General features: G+C 35.5%; 2 protein-coding genes across 4 annotated transcripts; one reads left to right on the top strand and one right to left on the bottom strand.

The window, feature by feature from the left end:
- Positions 1 to 934: 934 nt before the first annotated feature.
- On the top strand, positions 935 to 4,925 carry LOC108477394 (casein kinase II subunit alpha-2). 3 transcript variants are annotated; one of them, XM_017779926.2, is made up of 10 exons: positions 951 to 1,503; positions 1,744 to 1,872; positions 1,974 to 2,168; positions 2,369 to 2,526; positions 3,091 to 3,181; positions 3,303 to 3,368; positions 4,018 to 4,100; positions 4,265 to 4,328; positions 4,446 to 4,521; positions 4,599 to 4,925. In XM_017779926.2, exons 1-9 carry the CDS (start codon positions 1,498 to 1,500, stop codon positions 4,494 to 4,496), a joined length of 843 nt encoding a protein of 280 aa, XP_017635415.1. In that variant the 5' UTR covers positions 951 to 1,497; the 3' UTR covers positions 4,497 to 4,521; positions 4,599 to 4,925. The 3 variants fall into 3 exon arrangements, with proteins under 3 accessions (XP_052879492.1, XP_017635415.1, XP_017635417.1); XM_017779928.2 differs by having other exon boundaries at positions 4,446 to 4,925; XM_053023532.1 differs by lacking the exon at positions 1,744 to 1,872 and having other exon boundaries at positions 935 to 1,503; positions 4,446 to 4,925.
- A 1,840-nt stretch (positions 4,926 to 6,765) lies between these two features.
- LOC108477085 (uncharacterized protein At2g23090-like) lies at positions 6,766 to 8,921 on the bottom strand. The gene is made up of 3 exons (XM_053023534.1): positions 8,588 to 8,921; positions 8,418 to 8,458; positions 6,766 to 7,290 (listed from the first exon to the last, which is right to left on the bottom strand). The coding sequence occupies exons 1-3, from the start codon at positions 8,661 to 8,663 to the stop codon at positions 7,171 to 7,173; spliced, it is 237 nt and encodes a 78-aa protein (XP_052879494.1). The 5' UTR covers positions 8,664 to 8,921; the 3' UTR covers positions 6,766 to 7,170.
- Positions 8,922 to 13,153: the final 4,232 nt, after the last annotated feature.

Genomic DNA, 13,153 nt, shown 5'->3' with positions numbered 1-13,153 from the left:
GACTGGAAATTTTAAAAATAAATTGTTTGAGCTGTTTAAGTAATGAATTAAGTCTGTTAATACTTCGTATTCGACTCCGGCGACGGTCTCGGGTACGGGGCGTTACATCAAGTGTCTGAAGTTATGGATTTAGGATTTTAGGTTTTAGATTTAGGATTCGAAGTAAAAAAAATATCAAAATTATGTGCTAAAGACATAAAAAATTGTTGAAATGTGGTTAAATAATTGAAAAATACCATAAATAATATGGTAGGAATGATTTATAAAATAAATTCTCTATATATAAGTGTATAATAATAATTTCATATGTTTAAAATTTGATAATATGGTAAAATTTTATTGGTGCTAAAAGCCGATATTAAATTTTATATTAATATTAAATAAAATAAAATAAAATAAACTCTCCTCCCTCCTCATCCCGTCCCTCTCCCCTCCGCCTCCCCTCTCTTCCTACCACCGTCCCTCTCCCTCTCCCTCTCCCACTCTGCTGGTTTTCTACTGCAGCAACAGCAACAACTTGAAAGAAATGATACCAAACATAGAGACGATCACCGTTCTCCTCCTATATTTGTCCACGAAAGCTATACTAACAATGGAGCTGACAGCAATGAGACTAGACATGACTAGAGAAAGCACCAATACTATCTTGTTGGAAGCAAATCCAGCGAACTGAATTATTGTTGGGCTGTAATAACATAACAGTATTGATACCCAAAAACTGTTACACAACCTGAACCGCCACCCCAGCATAGAGTCCCCTTCGCACGACAACATTGCTTAAAGCCCCTTCCAATTTTGTTATCAAATTATCCCCAATGGCTTGTTCATCAGCTTTCTCTGCTTCATTGGAGTTTCTAAGAGCAATCAATTCAGCTTCATTTGCAATCAATTATGATATAATACGTAAAAATAGTTGAGGGTAACATCTCGTTATTTATGATTTTAACAGTAATGGTGAAGATGATCGATTTTTTAATTGGACGTTATAATTGCTTTCCTTCAAAATTGACCAACTATTCTTTTAAAGAGGAAACTAATTTGCTCATATCAAAACGGAGAGATATTTTGTTCTTTCAAGAGATAAACATCCGGTGGATGGAACATGAAATTGGTCTCAATATCAAAATAGGTTAGATCCCAGCAGCTCAGCTCGGCTAAGCAAGCAAAGGCCCTAACTCCCCTCCCGTACTCTCCCGTTTCTCTCCAAAACCAAAACTTATCATTCAAATAAATGGGCTGGCTTGGCTTGGCTTGGCTTGAGTGAATGAATTATGCCCGACGCACCACCACCAACCCACCAGTCTTACTCCACCTCTAGCTATTTTTTGCCATCTTCGCTTCCCGCCCTCTGCTTGCCCACTACTGTTCCGTTAACCGTGAGATTGACAAGATCTCCTGCCCTTATCGCTGGCAAGTCATGTCCAAATCTCGCGTTTATTCTGACGTCAATGTCCTTCGTCCCAAGGAGTATTGGGATTACGAGTCCCTCACTGTTCAATGGGGGTAAATTTCTTAAATCGATCGTTGATTAGGTTGTTCTCGAATTTCCTTTAATCAATTTTTAAACCAAGTCACATCCGCTAATCTGAATTGAAGATTATGTAATTTGCTTACAGTTAGAATTGTTTCTTCTAATCTTACTAACCTTAAGCATTTTCTGCAACTTTTCTAATGAAAATCCGATTCGGTTCATCAATGAGCATAAATTGATATCGTTTCGGTTATATTCGGTTCTGTATTAAGGATCAAGATGATTATGAGGTTATTCGGAAAGTTGGAAGGTGTAAATACAGTGAGGTTTTCGAGGGTAAAAATGTCAACAACAATGAACGCTGTGTAATCAAGATCCTCAAACCTGTCAAGAAAAAAAAGGTTGCTAGTTAAGACTTTAATTATATATTTATGTGATGAAATCTTAAGGCATAGCCGCCATGATCAATAATCCTATCATTATTTTTTGTTATTATTGGTAGATTAAGAGAGAGATAAAAATCCTTCAGAATCTATGCGGTGGTCCAAATATTATTAAACTTCTTGATATTGTTAGAGATCAGCACTCCAAGGCGCCTAGCTTGGTATTTGAGTACGTCAACAATACAGATTTCAAAGTTCTCTACCCAACTTTGACAGATTATGATATTCGCTACTACATATACGAACTTCTCAAGGTGAAATTACGCAACTCGTAACAAAATTTAATATGTATATAACTCTGCTCCATGGTATTTTTTGTTGCATGACCGTTTGTAGTTTTTATTCTTTACTTGATCCAATTCCAAATTATTACTGGCTTTGTTAAGCTTTTGGGGGATTTCTGGGTTGCATTTGGCGTTATAGGGTGATAGGAAAACATTTCTTTGCTTTGTAGGCATTAGATTACTGTCATTCACAAGGAATAATGCTCAGAGATGTGAAGCCTCACAATATCATGATAGATCATGAGCTGCGCAAACTTCGCTTGATAGATTGGGGACTTGCCGAGTTTTACCATCCTGGAAAAGAGTATAATGTCCGTGTGGCTTCCAGGTAATATTTTGAAGGCATCATGAATCATGTGATTTACTTTACCACTGTCGACCTTTATATATTTTCAAAATTGTTTTCTTCTTTAAGACCTTAGTTAGAAAAGAACAAGCCTTATATATTAGTCCATGTTTGAAAAAGAAAAAGAAATCCGTTTGGGATTATTTACCTGTATGTTTTCCTTGCTTGTACTTGGAATTCTTTCCTTTATAGAAATTGAATTTGGCTTGTAATACAGGCATATAGATGCAAAATTTAGCATGAAACTCATTAAACAAGTCGAGCTAGGGGAATTTAGATATGCAGTACATTTAATTTTTTTCTCAACTCCTTGAAGAGTAAATCTGTCTTTTCTTTCACTTTTTTATAGACTCTTGAGTATTAGCTTTCAATGATCAGGATGTTAGAGAGCTTTGATTCTTTCTTTAAGATACGAAAACCTTCTAGATAATGGAAGACCTATACGTTCTCCAAGCAATTCTATAAACAAATTTGGATTCAGTTTACAGTACCATCAACAATCTTGATACAGTTTTGGGAAGTTTAATTTCTCTCCTTATTTCTTAGGTACTTTAAAGGGCCCGAACTTCTGATAGATTTACAGGACTATGATTATTCTTTGGACATGTGGAGCCTTGGCTGCATGTTTGCTGGAATGGTGCGAAATACCATTGTTCTAATTTGAGTGTACTAAACTTTAATTTAAAATTTCAATTTTGGGTGCATAATAGAATATTTATGTTTGTTTGATTTGTTTGTTATACTTGTTTATCGTGCAGATATTCCGGAAGGAACCATTCTTCTATGGCCATGACAACAATGATCAACTAGTTAAAATTGCAAAGGTAATATGCTTTTGCAAATTTGTCAATGTTTCTTATATTGTTGTTGAATATTAATTTTCTTTTCATCATTGTTATTGTTAAATTAACATTTTGGTTTAGATAATTCATCATTTTCTAACTGCTACTTAGAAAATGTATTATTCTATGTCTTTGTACCTTCACCACCTCAGTAATCTTCGTTTTTACAATCCACATCTGGAGCATCACTTTGTAACCTTTTCAGCACCTGCTAGGGGCATTTATTCCTTTGTTACTCAAGCTTGGGTTTGAGTAACGAACATGGGTATGTTCAAAATTTGTCAAGATTTCCCTGTATTTGGAAGGTCCTTGGAGGACCGTATCCCCATATCTATGTTTGGATATGCATCAGATGCGGATGTCAGACATGGGTACTTCAAGAACAATGAAGAGCTAGAGCAACGTAGGTTTATTCACTACCCTTTGTAGACGCAGCATTATTCATATAGGTTTGATTTAAACATTTATTCTCTTTGTGACTATCACTTGTTAGGGGATTGTTACTAGGTGGATGCTTTATATGAACACTCAAAACAGGAAAACCTATTTTCCTTTTTTTTTCCTAACCATATATCGCCAGTTTACAAGGAATGTGACAAAGCTTTTGACTGCTAAATTATTGTAACTTTAGGTGGTAGGAACTGATGAGTTGAATGCATATCTGAACAAATACCAGTTGGAGCTTGATCCTCAATTTAATGCTCTTGTTGGAAGGTACATTAAGCATGACCAGATATACAAAGTTTGCACTGAACTATTAAACAAGGCAATGGACCCTGTGGTGATGCTGTTTGACACACAGATTAGATCCCTCTGGTAGGCACTAATAGTGTGGAATGACTAACTCTATTGAGTTAACATATTGATATGTTGTTCAGGCACAGCCGAAAACCCTGGTCCAAATTCATTAATGCCGATAATCCGCATCTTGTTTCACCAGAGGTAAATTTTCTTCTTTAGGCAAACATCATGGAATTGAAGTACAATAAGCTGAGTTACATTGCACAAAATGCCTTATAGTAATCGAGATTCAGTCTTTAAAGCTCTTTTGACCTGTAGGCAATTGATTTCTGGATAAGTTGCTTCGATATGATCATCAGGAGAGGCTAACTGCAAAAGAAGCTATGATAGACCAGTACCTTTTTCTGCTCCTTTGGTTTAATTAAAAGTGTTAGTATGAAATGATCCTCGATTCTTTTTTGTTCTCTGCAGGTCCATCCTTACTTCTCAAGTGAGGGCTGCTGAAAGTTGCAGGATGCGAAGTCAGTAACCCATTCACATTGGGTTGGTGTGCAGAGCCCACATTCGGCTGGGAAGATTTATTGTGCTTACTGCTGCTGCCATCCTTAATTTTAGGCAGTTGGAGGTTTGTTTTGTTAACATAGCAGTTTTCTTTTTCTTTGTATCAAATAAAGTCTCTTTTTTCTTATGTTTATATTTTATATTCAACACATCCACATCAAGCTTATCTTTAAGCCTTGATTTTCCAACAATGCAATTGTGTCGATTATTCCAAGATTTCTAGTATTTCACAAGTCATTTACATATTTATGCTCAAATATGAACCTAAACAATGTTCAACATTAATATTTAAAAGGAAAAATCGAAATAACACAAGTGTCTTACACTTATATTTCCGGCCACTCTTTTTAACACCATTCAATTGTAATTTAATTAAAACAGTTGCATTTATTGGAAAACTGATTTTTCATGTTATATTTTACTTTTATAATAACTTTTCATCTATAATGATAATAATAATAATATATTAAAATATATTTTGCTAAACACCTCTTGTTTCAAAAATTTAAAATTTGAACTAATTATTATTAATATCAATATATTATAATTTTTAATTGAGTAAATTATAAAAATAGTTTTTATGTAAGGTATAAATAACATTGAACTTTAATTTACGACGTCTTGACCACTAACGTTATCGATTTATAACATTTTAGTCCTTGAGCTGTTAGTTACTGTTAATGAAATTACAGGAATCTAACATGACACAAATTGTGCCATTAAATATTGACGTGCCATCACCGCATTATTTAAACATATTTTTTCTTTTGAAAAATTAACTTTTTATTTATTTCCTTTCCCTTTATTTCTCCTTTATTTCTCCTTTATTTCTTTTTCTTTTTCTTTTTCTTTCTTTTCTTCGCATTGTTCTCTCGTCTCTCCCACTCTCAAGCTTCATTCGAAGATTAGACTTTCTTTTTAACAAAGACTTAAATTACTTTTAGTCAACCACAAAATTCCATGAAACAGCAAACAATTAAAAGTAAAACATCAAAAAGCCATAAATTGTTTGATCTTAGCGCTGAGATATATGAAATAGGAGACAAAAGCAATAATAAAAGACTAAAACAGCAAGCATTTTCAGTGTTTCAAACCTCAGCAGTTAACCTCATTCAATGCATGAGAAAAGTACACAAATGTTGGGTCAACAGCAACATCGTTGTAGTAAGCAAACACCAAACATCCGTCATCATGCGTGCTCTCACCGATGAAAATTTGGAGGTCCTTTAGTTTCAAAAGCAAAAACTTAGTTACTCCTTCAATGTTCTTGAAGTTCGCTAGCTTCTTCATATCCAATTTCAACATCAAATTCTTGATGAAAGGTGCCAAAAAAAAAATCAAAGCAATAAAGGAGGTCAAACTCAGGTCAGCGACTTGCTCACCGATCTCAACGATCAAGGAGATATTGATAAGGAGAAAAACATGTTTGAGCCAATCTAACGACCGGTGAAAGAGATAGTTGGATCAAAAGTTGAGTTTTTTATTCAAGGATTTTCAGTGGGTTTTTGAAAAAACGAACCGGTTAGGGATTTCTGAAGTAGTTGAGAGAGCATTTCAATGTATGTTTGTCAAAGGTAACGACAACAATGACACCAGAACGGGCAGTTGATGGTTGTGAATGAAGCTTGAGAGAGGGAGAGTGATCTAGAGAAACTAAGTTGAGAAAGTCGAGAGAAAAATGAGAAAGAATACGAAAAAAAAAATGAAATGAAGAAAAAGAAGATTAAGACTATGTGGATGACACATCAGCAGCGTTTAAAGGCATAATTTGTGCCACATCAGATTTTCATAACTCCATTGATGACAGGTAATGACCCAGATCAAAACATTGTCACGTTAGCTATCAAAACATAATAAATCGAAGTTCAATGACCAAAACGTTAGCTAAACCATAATAAGTGACTATTTTTAAAGTTTACCCTTTTTAATTTGAAAATTAAATTAAAAAGTGCTATTATAGGTGTATTACAGCCACCTATCTTGTCGAGGATGATTATATATCAATTCCATACTAATGTACATATCTATACCGCAATCATTTCTAGATCCGAATAACATAGATCTGTACTTGATCTCATGCACAAAGAATCTACTGCATTACTTCCACATCATCGCACAAACCAAAGGTTATTGGAGTCCCCACATTACAAATTAATTACTACTTAAGACGGTTAATGTTCAAGAGAATGGAACCAGCAAATGACATACAAACGGAACAACGCTAAAAGAAACAAATTCACAGCAGCATTTTTCCAAGAGACAATGCTAAAATAAACAACAATGTTCACTTTACCATTGAAGCAGGAATGAACCGATCTCCAATTTGTCCATTTGTAAGGGTTTGAGGATCAATTGGTTCCTCACTCTTGGGGCAGGCACAAATAGTCCCATAGTATCTATAAATCACGGTTGAGGCTTTACATTAACTAATATCCGAACAAATGTCTATATCTAACAGTAGAATTTTCTTGCTCCAACTACATCACTTCTTTAGATGAGGGAAACATGCATACACATCGGATTTTGGATGCTTTGCTTCTGCATGTTCCCGGCACTTCACCTCGGATGTTGTGCACATAAATTCCTGCATGCATACCTTGCACTGCATTTTAATTGAGTAGATTGTTACAATCTCCAATAATTAAGTGCATCAACAGATGCTAAGTTCAAATGCTAAATCATAGTAATTTCTTGCACGCCATGCATATGTCAAATGGACAGATTCAAACCGACTCCCACTATAGTCTCATCTGCTGAAGGTTTAAAAATCTACAAAAAATGATACTGAAGAACATCATCACGAACACGCCTAGTGCTTTCATCTATAACCATTTACCACAAAAGAGGTCCTAATCTCCTTGGTAACATATCAATGACACAAGATTCCTCGTAAACTAAATGTCATTGGAAATCACTGCTATCGCGCCACTACTTCTCACACTTGCAAACACTTCATAAATAACAAATAAGTACCTCAAATTCTAAACCCAACATACTATTCATAAAATGATGGAGAGAAATAGGGAGGACAGAACGAACAACCATAACCACTCCCCCCCCCCCTTTCTTTCCCAAAATATAGTGCTTAAGACAAAAAACAAAATCAAACGCAAGGATTAATGCACTAAATATGTACATGAACACAAATTAAAGCACTTCAATTAAGAATTGCATTTAAAATTTCACGCACCGGCACAGAGACAATTTGTCATTGTAAAATACATGCATGGCAGACCATTCTACAACATGAAGACTAATTCCTTACATGAAATGAGCACTTGAAGCCACTTTCATGGAAGGAAAGGTTAGTTTTAACGGTTAAGGATGGGAAAATTTCAATCCCAATGGTTAAGCTACAATGTGAGGAAGTGATTATGAAACATAACCATTAGATTAGAAAATTATGAATTCTTATCCATTTTTATCATTTTTACAGAGCAAAGCCTTGTTGATACTAATCAATAAACCAAATTTGAAACAATATCAGATAATTTGAAGCTGCAAAATTACAAAATATCAGAAAGAAAAAAAAAGTAATTAAACCTTTTCCTCTGTCTAAAAGAAAGGCCAATATATCTTCATGTTTCAGTGGGGAAAAAATAGAAGATAAAGCAATGCAACCCACAAAAGAACTAGCAAACAGCAATAAAAGATGACCAATAAAGAACAAGAAAAAGAGAGGGAAAATAATCATGTTTCTTTAATAAATATATAGACACCAAAATTTACCTGAATCGACATAGCTTTCTTGTTAGATTCGAGCTGGCTTCCTGAAAAATAAAATAAATATAATCAATAGAAGAATATAATTCATATGAATTAAAAAAAAAAAAAACCTACTTTTTACTATTTATTCAAGTTCCTGATACGAAAAAAAAGAAAGAAAAGAAAAGTGAAACCTTTAGCGCCGGCTTTAGCCTTCTCGAGGTTTCTTTCCCGCGCCGTCTTGGACTTTTGGGCATTGCCTCCCCCCATATCTGATCGATTTGGCGTGAATATGAACCCTAATTTTGTGAAGTAGAGAGAAGATTGATTCAAATTTAATTATTTGTTTCAGTAAAAAATAAATACGAAAAAGAAAAACAGAAGAAAATTACATAAATAATAATAGGGAAATTTATATAGCGGTGGCTTTTGGCTAAATTTGATTAATATGCTGGTTTTTTTTTCTTTTTAATTTTGCTAGATAACTTTTGGCTTTATTGATTTACTATGTGATGATTTTATTGAAAAAGATCGAAACCTTAGCATTTATTTTACTTAATATTGGGTTTTAGTGTTTTGTCCTTAGTTTTAGGAGTATTTATGTTTGGCATATGCCTGTTCTGATCAAGATCTTTAGAAATGATTTCGTACTATAATTCGGTAGAAGAATTTTAGGACACCCTTGGGGAAATGCACCAGGTGTCGTAGCTAATCGAGTAGCTTTAGAAGCATGTGTACATGCTCATAATGAGGGACGTGACCTTACCCGCGAGGGTAATGAAATCATCCGTGAGGCTAGCAAATGGAGTCCTGAACTAGCTGTTTCTTGTGAAGTATAGAAAGGCGATTAAATTTGAATTTGACGTAGCGGATAAATTAGATAAACCAACTTGATAAATCAAATTTGAATTCGAAGTAATGGATACTTTGTAATCCAGTAATTACTGTCGGATTGTTGAATTGCAATTAAATTTGGCCCAATCTTTTACACTCTCCAAGTGTGATTGTTCCCCTCTTCTTCCTTACCATGGCAAGTATTTGTGAAATAAGAAATAACTCTAATGTGAAGAAAAAAAAGAGGGCATTAAGAGACCTTCTTGTCCCAACCCTAAACACTTTAAAGTTCTTTTTCAAACCTGCTCCTATTTCGAGTCAAGAGATAGATAAATAGAGACATCCCATTGCACTGATCGAGGGCGTTTCGTAATGACTGAGGGGGTCAATTTTAAAATTAATTAGGAAATATGTCATGTTAGGAGAGAGAAATTGAAAGCGCATCCAACTAGGCGCGTTTCCTGCATAGATGGCAAGAAAGCTCATCCAACTAGATGCGCTTTCCCTCAATGGTAAAATGCAACGAGTTTTTGACTATTGTCACGCCAAACAGTAACAAAATAAATTAAAATTCCCCAATGGTTTTTACTTATAAATACCCCCAAATTTTTTTCATTCACACCCTTCTCTCAAACTCTCTTTAACTCTCTAAGCTTTTTATTCAATATTTATTTATATTTTCATTTTAAAATATTATTTTTTAATTATATTGTATTTTAATTGTTCAGATCAGTTTCTCAAAAATAGACGTCTCTCTAATCCGCTTAGACTACAACCATATTCTTGTCGTCCAATTAGCAATGGCAAGACGAAATTTTAATTTTTTTAATTATGTTAATATTTATTTTTTGATAAGTTTAATTTTTTTTATGTTATAAATTGGCGGACGATCGTGTGCTGGAGGCATTCATATATAATATAGGGAGCTTCCGATCCCTGAAATTCCTGGGTACCTGCAAGAGGCTGGATTCTTACATTAGTCTTGCATGCAAGGGGGCTGCAAACTCAATCACATACTAATCAGCGCGTTGGTGGAAAGATGGAGTCTCGAAACACACTTTCCACTTTCCACTTTCCATGCGGTAAGTGTACAATCACACTCAAGGACATAGCGTTACAGCTCAGTCTGCCGATGAATGGGCCAGTCATCATGGGATCAGCGATGGTTCGGAGGAAAGTGGAATGTTAGGGAAGGTCTCAAACCGTTTTGAAGGTGGTCGGATATCGATCAACTGGTTGGAGACAAATTTCAATAAGCTTCCCGATGACGCAACAGAGGAGGTCATACAATAATATTCTCAAGCATTCATCATTAGGTTAATCGGGGGCATTTTAATGCCCGATAAATCTAGAAATTTGGTGCACATAAGGTGACTTCTACATCTAGCGGACTTCAGTAACTGCACAAAACTAAGTTGAGGATCTGTCGTGTTGTCCACATTATACTGAGAGCTTTATCGGGCAATACAACCAGATAAGATGTCGATCGGTGATTGCCTACTACTGCTGCAATCGGGGGCCTAGTGGCAAATATCGTTTCTACGTCCCAGAGTGGTCGACCCATACACATTCCCTTTGGTGACGAGTAGAGGTGTTCATGGGTTGGGCCGGGCCCAAGCAAAAATTTAGGCCTGTTTGCTAGGCTTGAGCTCGGTCCAGCCCAAAAAATGGGCTTAAAAATTTGCCCAAGCCCGAATCGAATAAAAATACTAAAAATATTAAAATAAATATTTCTGAACATATTGAAAATAAATTTTTAAAAATAAATAACAATAAGATAAATGCAACTTAACAAGAAAATGTCTTTAAAAGAATAACAAATTTAACAATAAAACAAGTGTTATACAATCTACAAACAATAACAACAAAATAGTAGCAATATAATAGTGAAATGGTAGCAAAATAGGGAGAAAACAACAAGAAAATATCATTAAAATAATAAAAAATAGCATTTTTTTTTCATTTAGTGAATTCGAGTCGGGCCTAAGCCAAAAATGCCTTACCCAAAGCGGGACCCTTTTTTTCCTAAGCCCATTTTTCAGGCCTAAACGGGCCTTATTTTTTTACCCAAGCCTATTTTTCAGGCCTATATTTTTGCCCAAACCCTTTCACTTTTCGAGTAGGCCTTCAGACCGGGCCACCTTGAACAAGTCTAGTGATGAGGTAAACATCATTTATCAATAAATACATAGTTTGTGCAATAAATGTTTTTATTTATCATATGTTTCGACTAATATATCGCTTGTACAGGTGGAACCTTGGGCCGAGTTATATGGGACTGCTCGACGAGTTAGAAGATATTAGGTTGTTGTTAGAGTAACGCTCAGAAACTGAGGTTAATTACCTATCCTTTTCGAACCTATATTAATTATGCAATGATTTGTTCCAAAAAATTTGTATGTAACAATATTTACAATTCTGTTTTTAGTTTGAATAGATGTCGTATGTCGACCCCAAGATTATATCTTGCATGCCGCTAGAAGTGTTGGACAATAGAGATGTGGGATGCGAAGGTGTCGTTGATGTGTACGTGATGGTGGAAATGCACGAATTGGATCGGGTTCTACGACAATTCGGGTATAAACAACGAATTCCACCTCCACCATGAGACATGAAGATATTGCATAAGGTGGACATGTGGGGGAAAATAAACGAAGACTGGACGGAGAATCACATCCAGGCTTGGGATCGTAGGATGAAATCCATACCCGCTCGCGAACCATTTTTCTCCGCAAACACGGTGACAACTAATGATTACTTGGCATGGTTCAGAGTTGTCAGGAAGTAGTATCTGCTACCACTAAATGCGATGAGTAGGTAAATTCGGCCGAAGGAATAATGTTGTCTGCCATAGCAGCGTAATTCGATATTCGATACTGACGCATGCATTGCCGTTGATAACAATATCGATGTAGACACCCATGTAAAATTCGATGTCGATGCCCGGTACATTTCTGACATACCCAAGATTTGGGGCACATTATGATTACATGCCTATAATAGCCCAAACACCGTGCGTATGACTATTTTATCGGGGTGACTCATCGTAGCAACCACCGGACATGGGAGTGGCAGATTCATGATGGCAAGTGAGACGTAGTAATCAACATAGAGGAAGATGATGTCATTGTTGATCTCGAAGAAACGATTGCTCAGGGGGCCGTGCTAGTTCATATTCAAGTGATGATGACAACGAGAAGAAAGTCTATAGGCTTGCACCTCCAGATACACCTCTGTATGCACCTCCAGTTGTATGTAAAAATCTTCCATGCGACCGTCATCCACTGCCTGGCAATAGACATTCTCCTTGATGACATGATTGAGTGTATTTTTTGTTATAAATATTTTGATGTAAATATAGATATGTCATAAATAAAAAAACTGAGGTTATTCATTCAAACAATATATTTGTCTTTATTACTATCTATCATGAGTTATGCATAAGTTAACAATAAATAACAAATTGAACCAATGGAAATATGCGAAGCACACTAATGAATATGAAATTTGGTAAAAAGTAATGCTATCGACGCTGAAGCCTCAACGTATCCTTGTAAAAAGAACATGTTAGGTTCTTATACCCTAGGTTTCTACAATACTCGCATAATTTCTGTTGACCGTCTCTCTCCTAAATATCCATATTGTTCCTTATCCAAGTGAAATTCAGGCAACCTTTCGAGATGTAACGTAAGACCTTGTTCGGCACCAACTCGAATAGCGCGCTAGACATCAGTGGCCATATACTCTCATCTAGGGTAGGTGGGAATTCAAGACTCCAAACACTGTGAATGCATTATAATCGGCAGACATAGTTGATGTAAGTCGCGTAATCAATCTTTATGTTCCCAAATGCAGTAATTGCATTTGTATATGAGAATTGAAATGCTTTAAATCTCTCACAATCGTAGGTCCCTTTCATTAGGTCC

Source organism: Gossypium arboreum, chromosome 12 (assembly GCF_025698485.1).
Source record: "Gossypium arboreum isolate Shixiya-1 chromosome 12, ASM2569848v2, whole genome shotgun sequence".
NCBI classification, from domain to species: domain Eukaryota; kingdom Viridiplantae; phylum Streptophyta; class Magnoliopsida; order Malvales; family Malvaceae; genus Gossypium; species Gossypium arboreum.
Note: the sequence above shows the minus strand (reverse complement) of the source record. Positions and strands in the feature narration are given on the sequence as shown.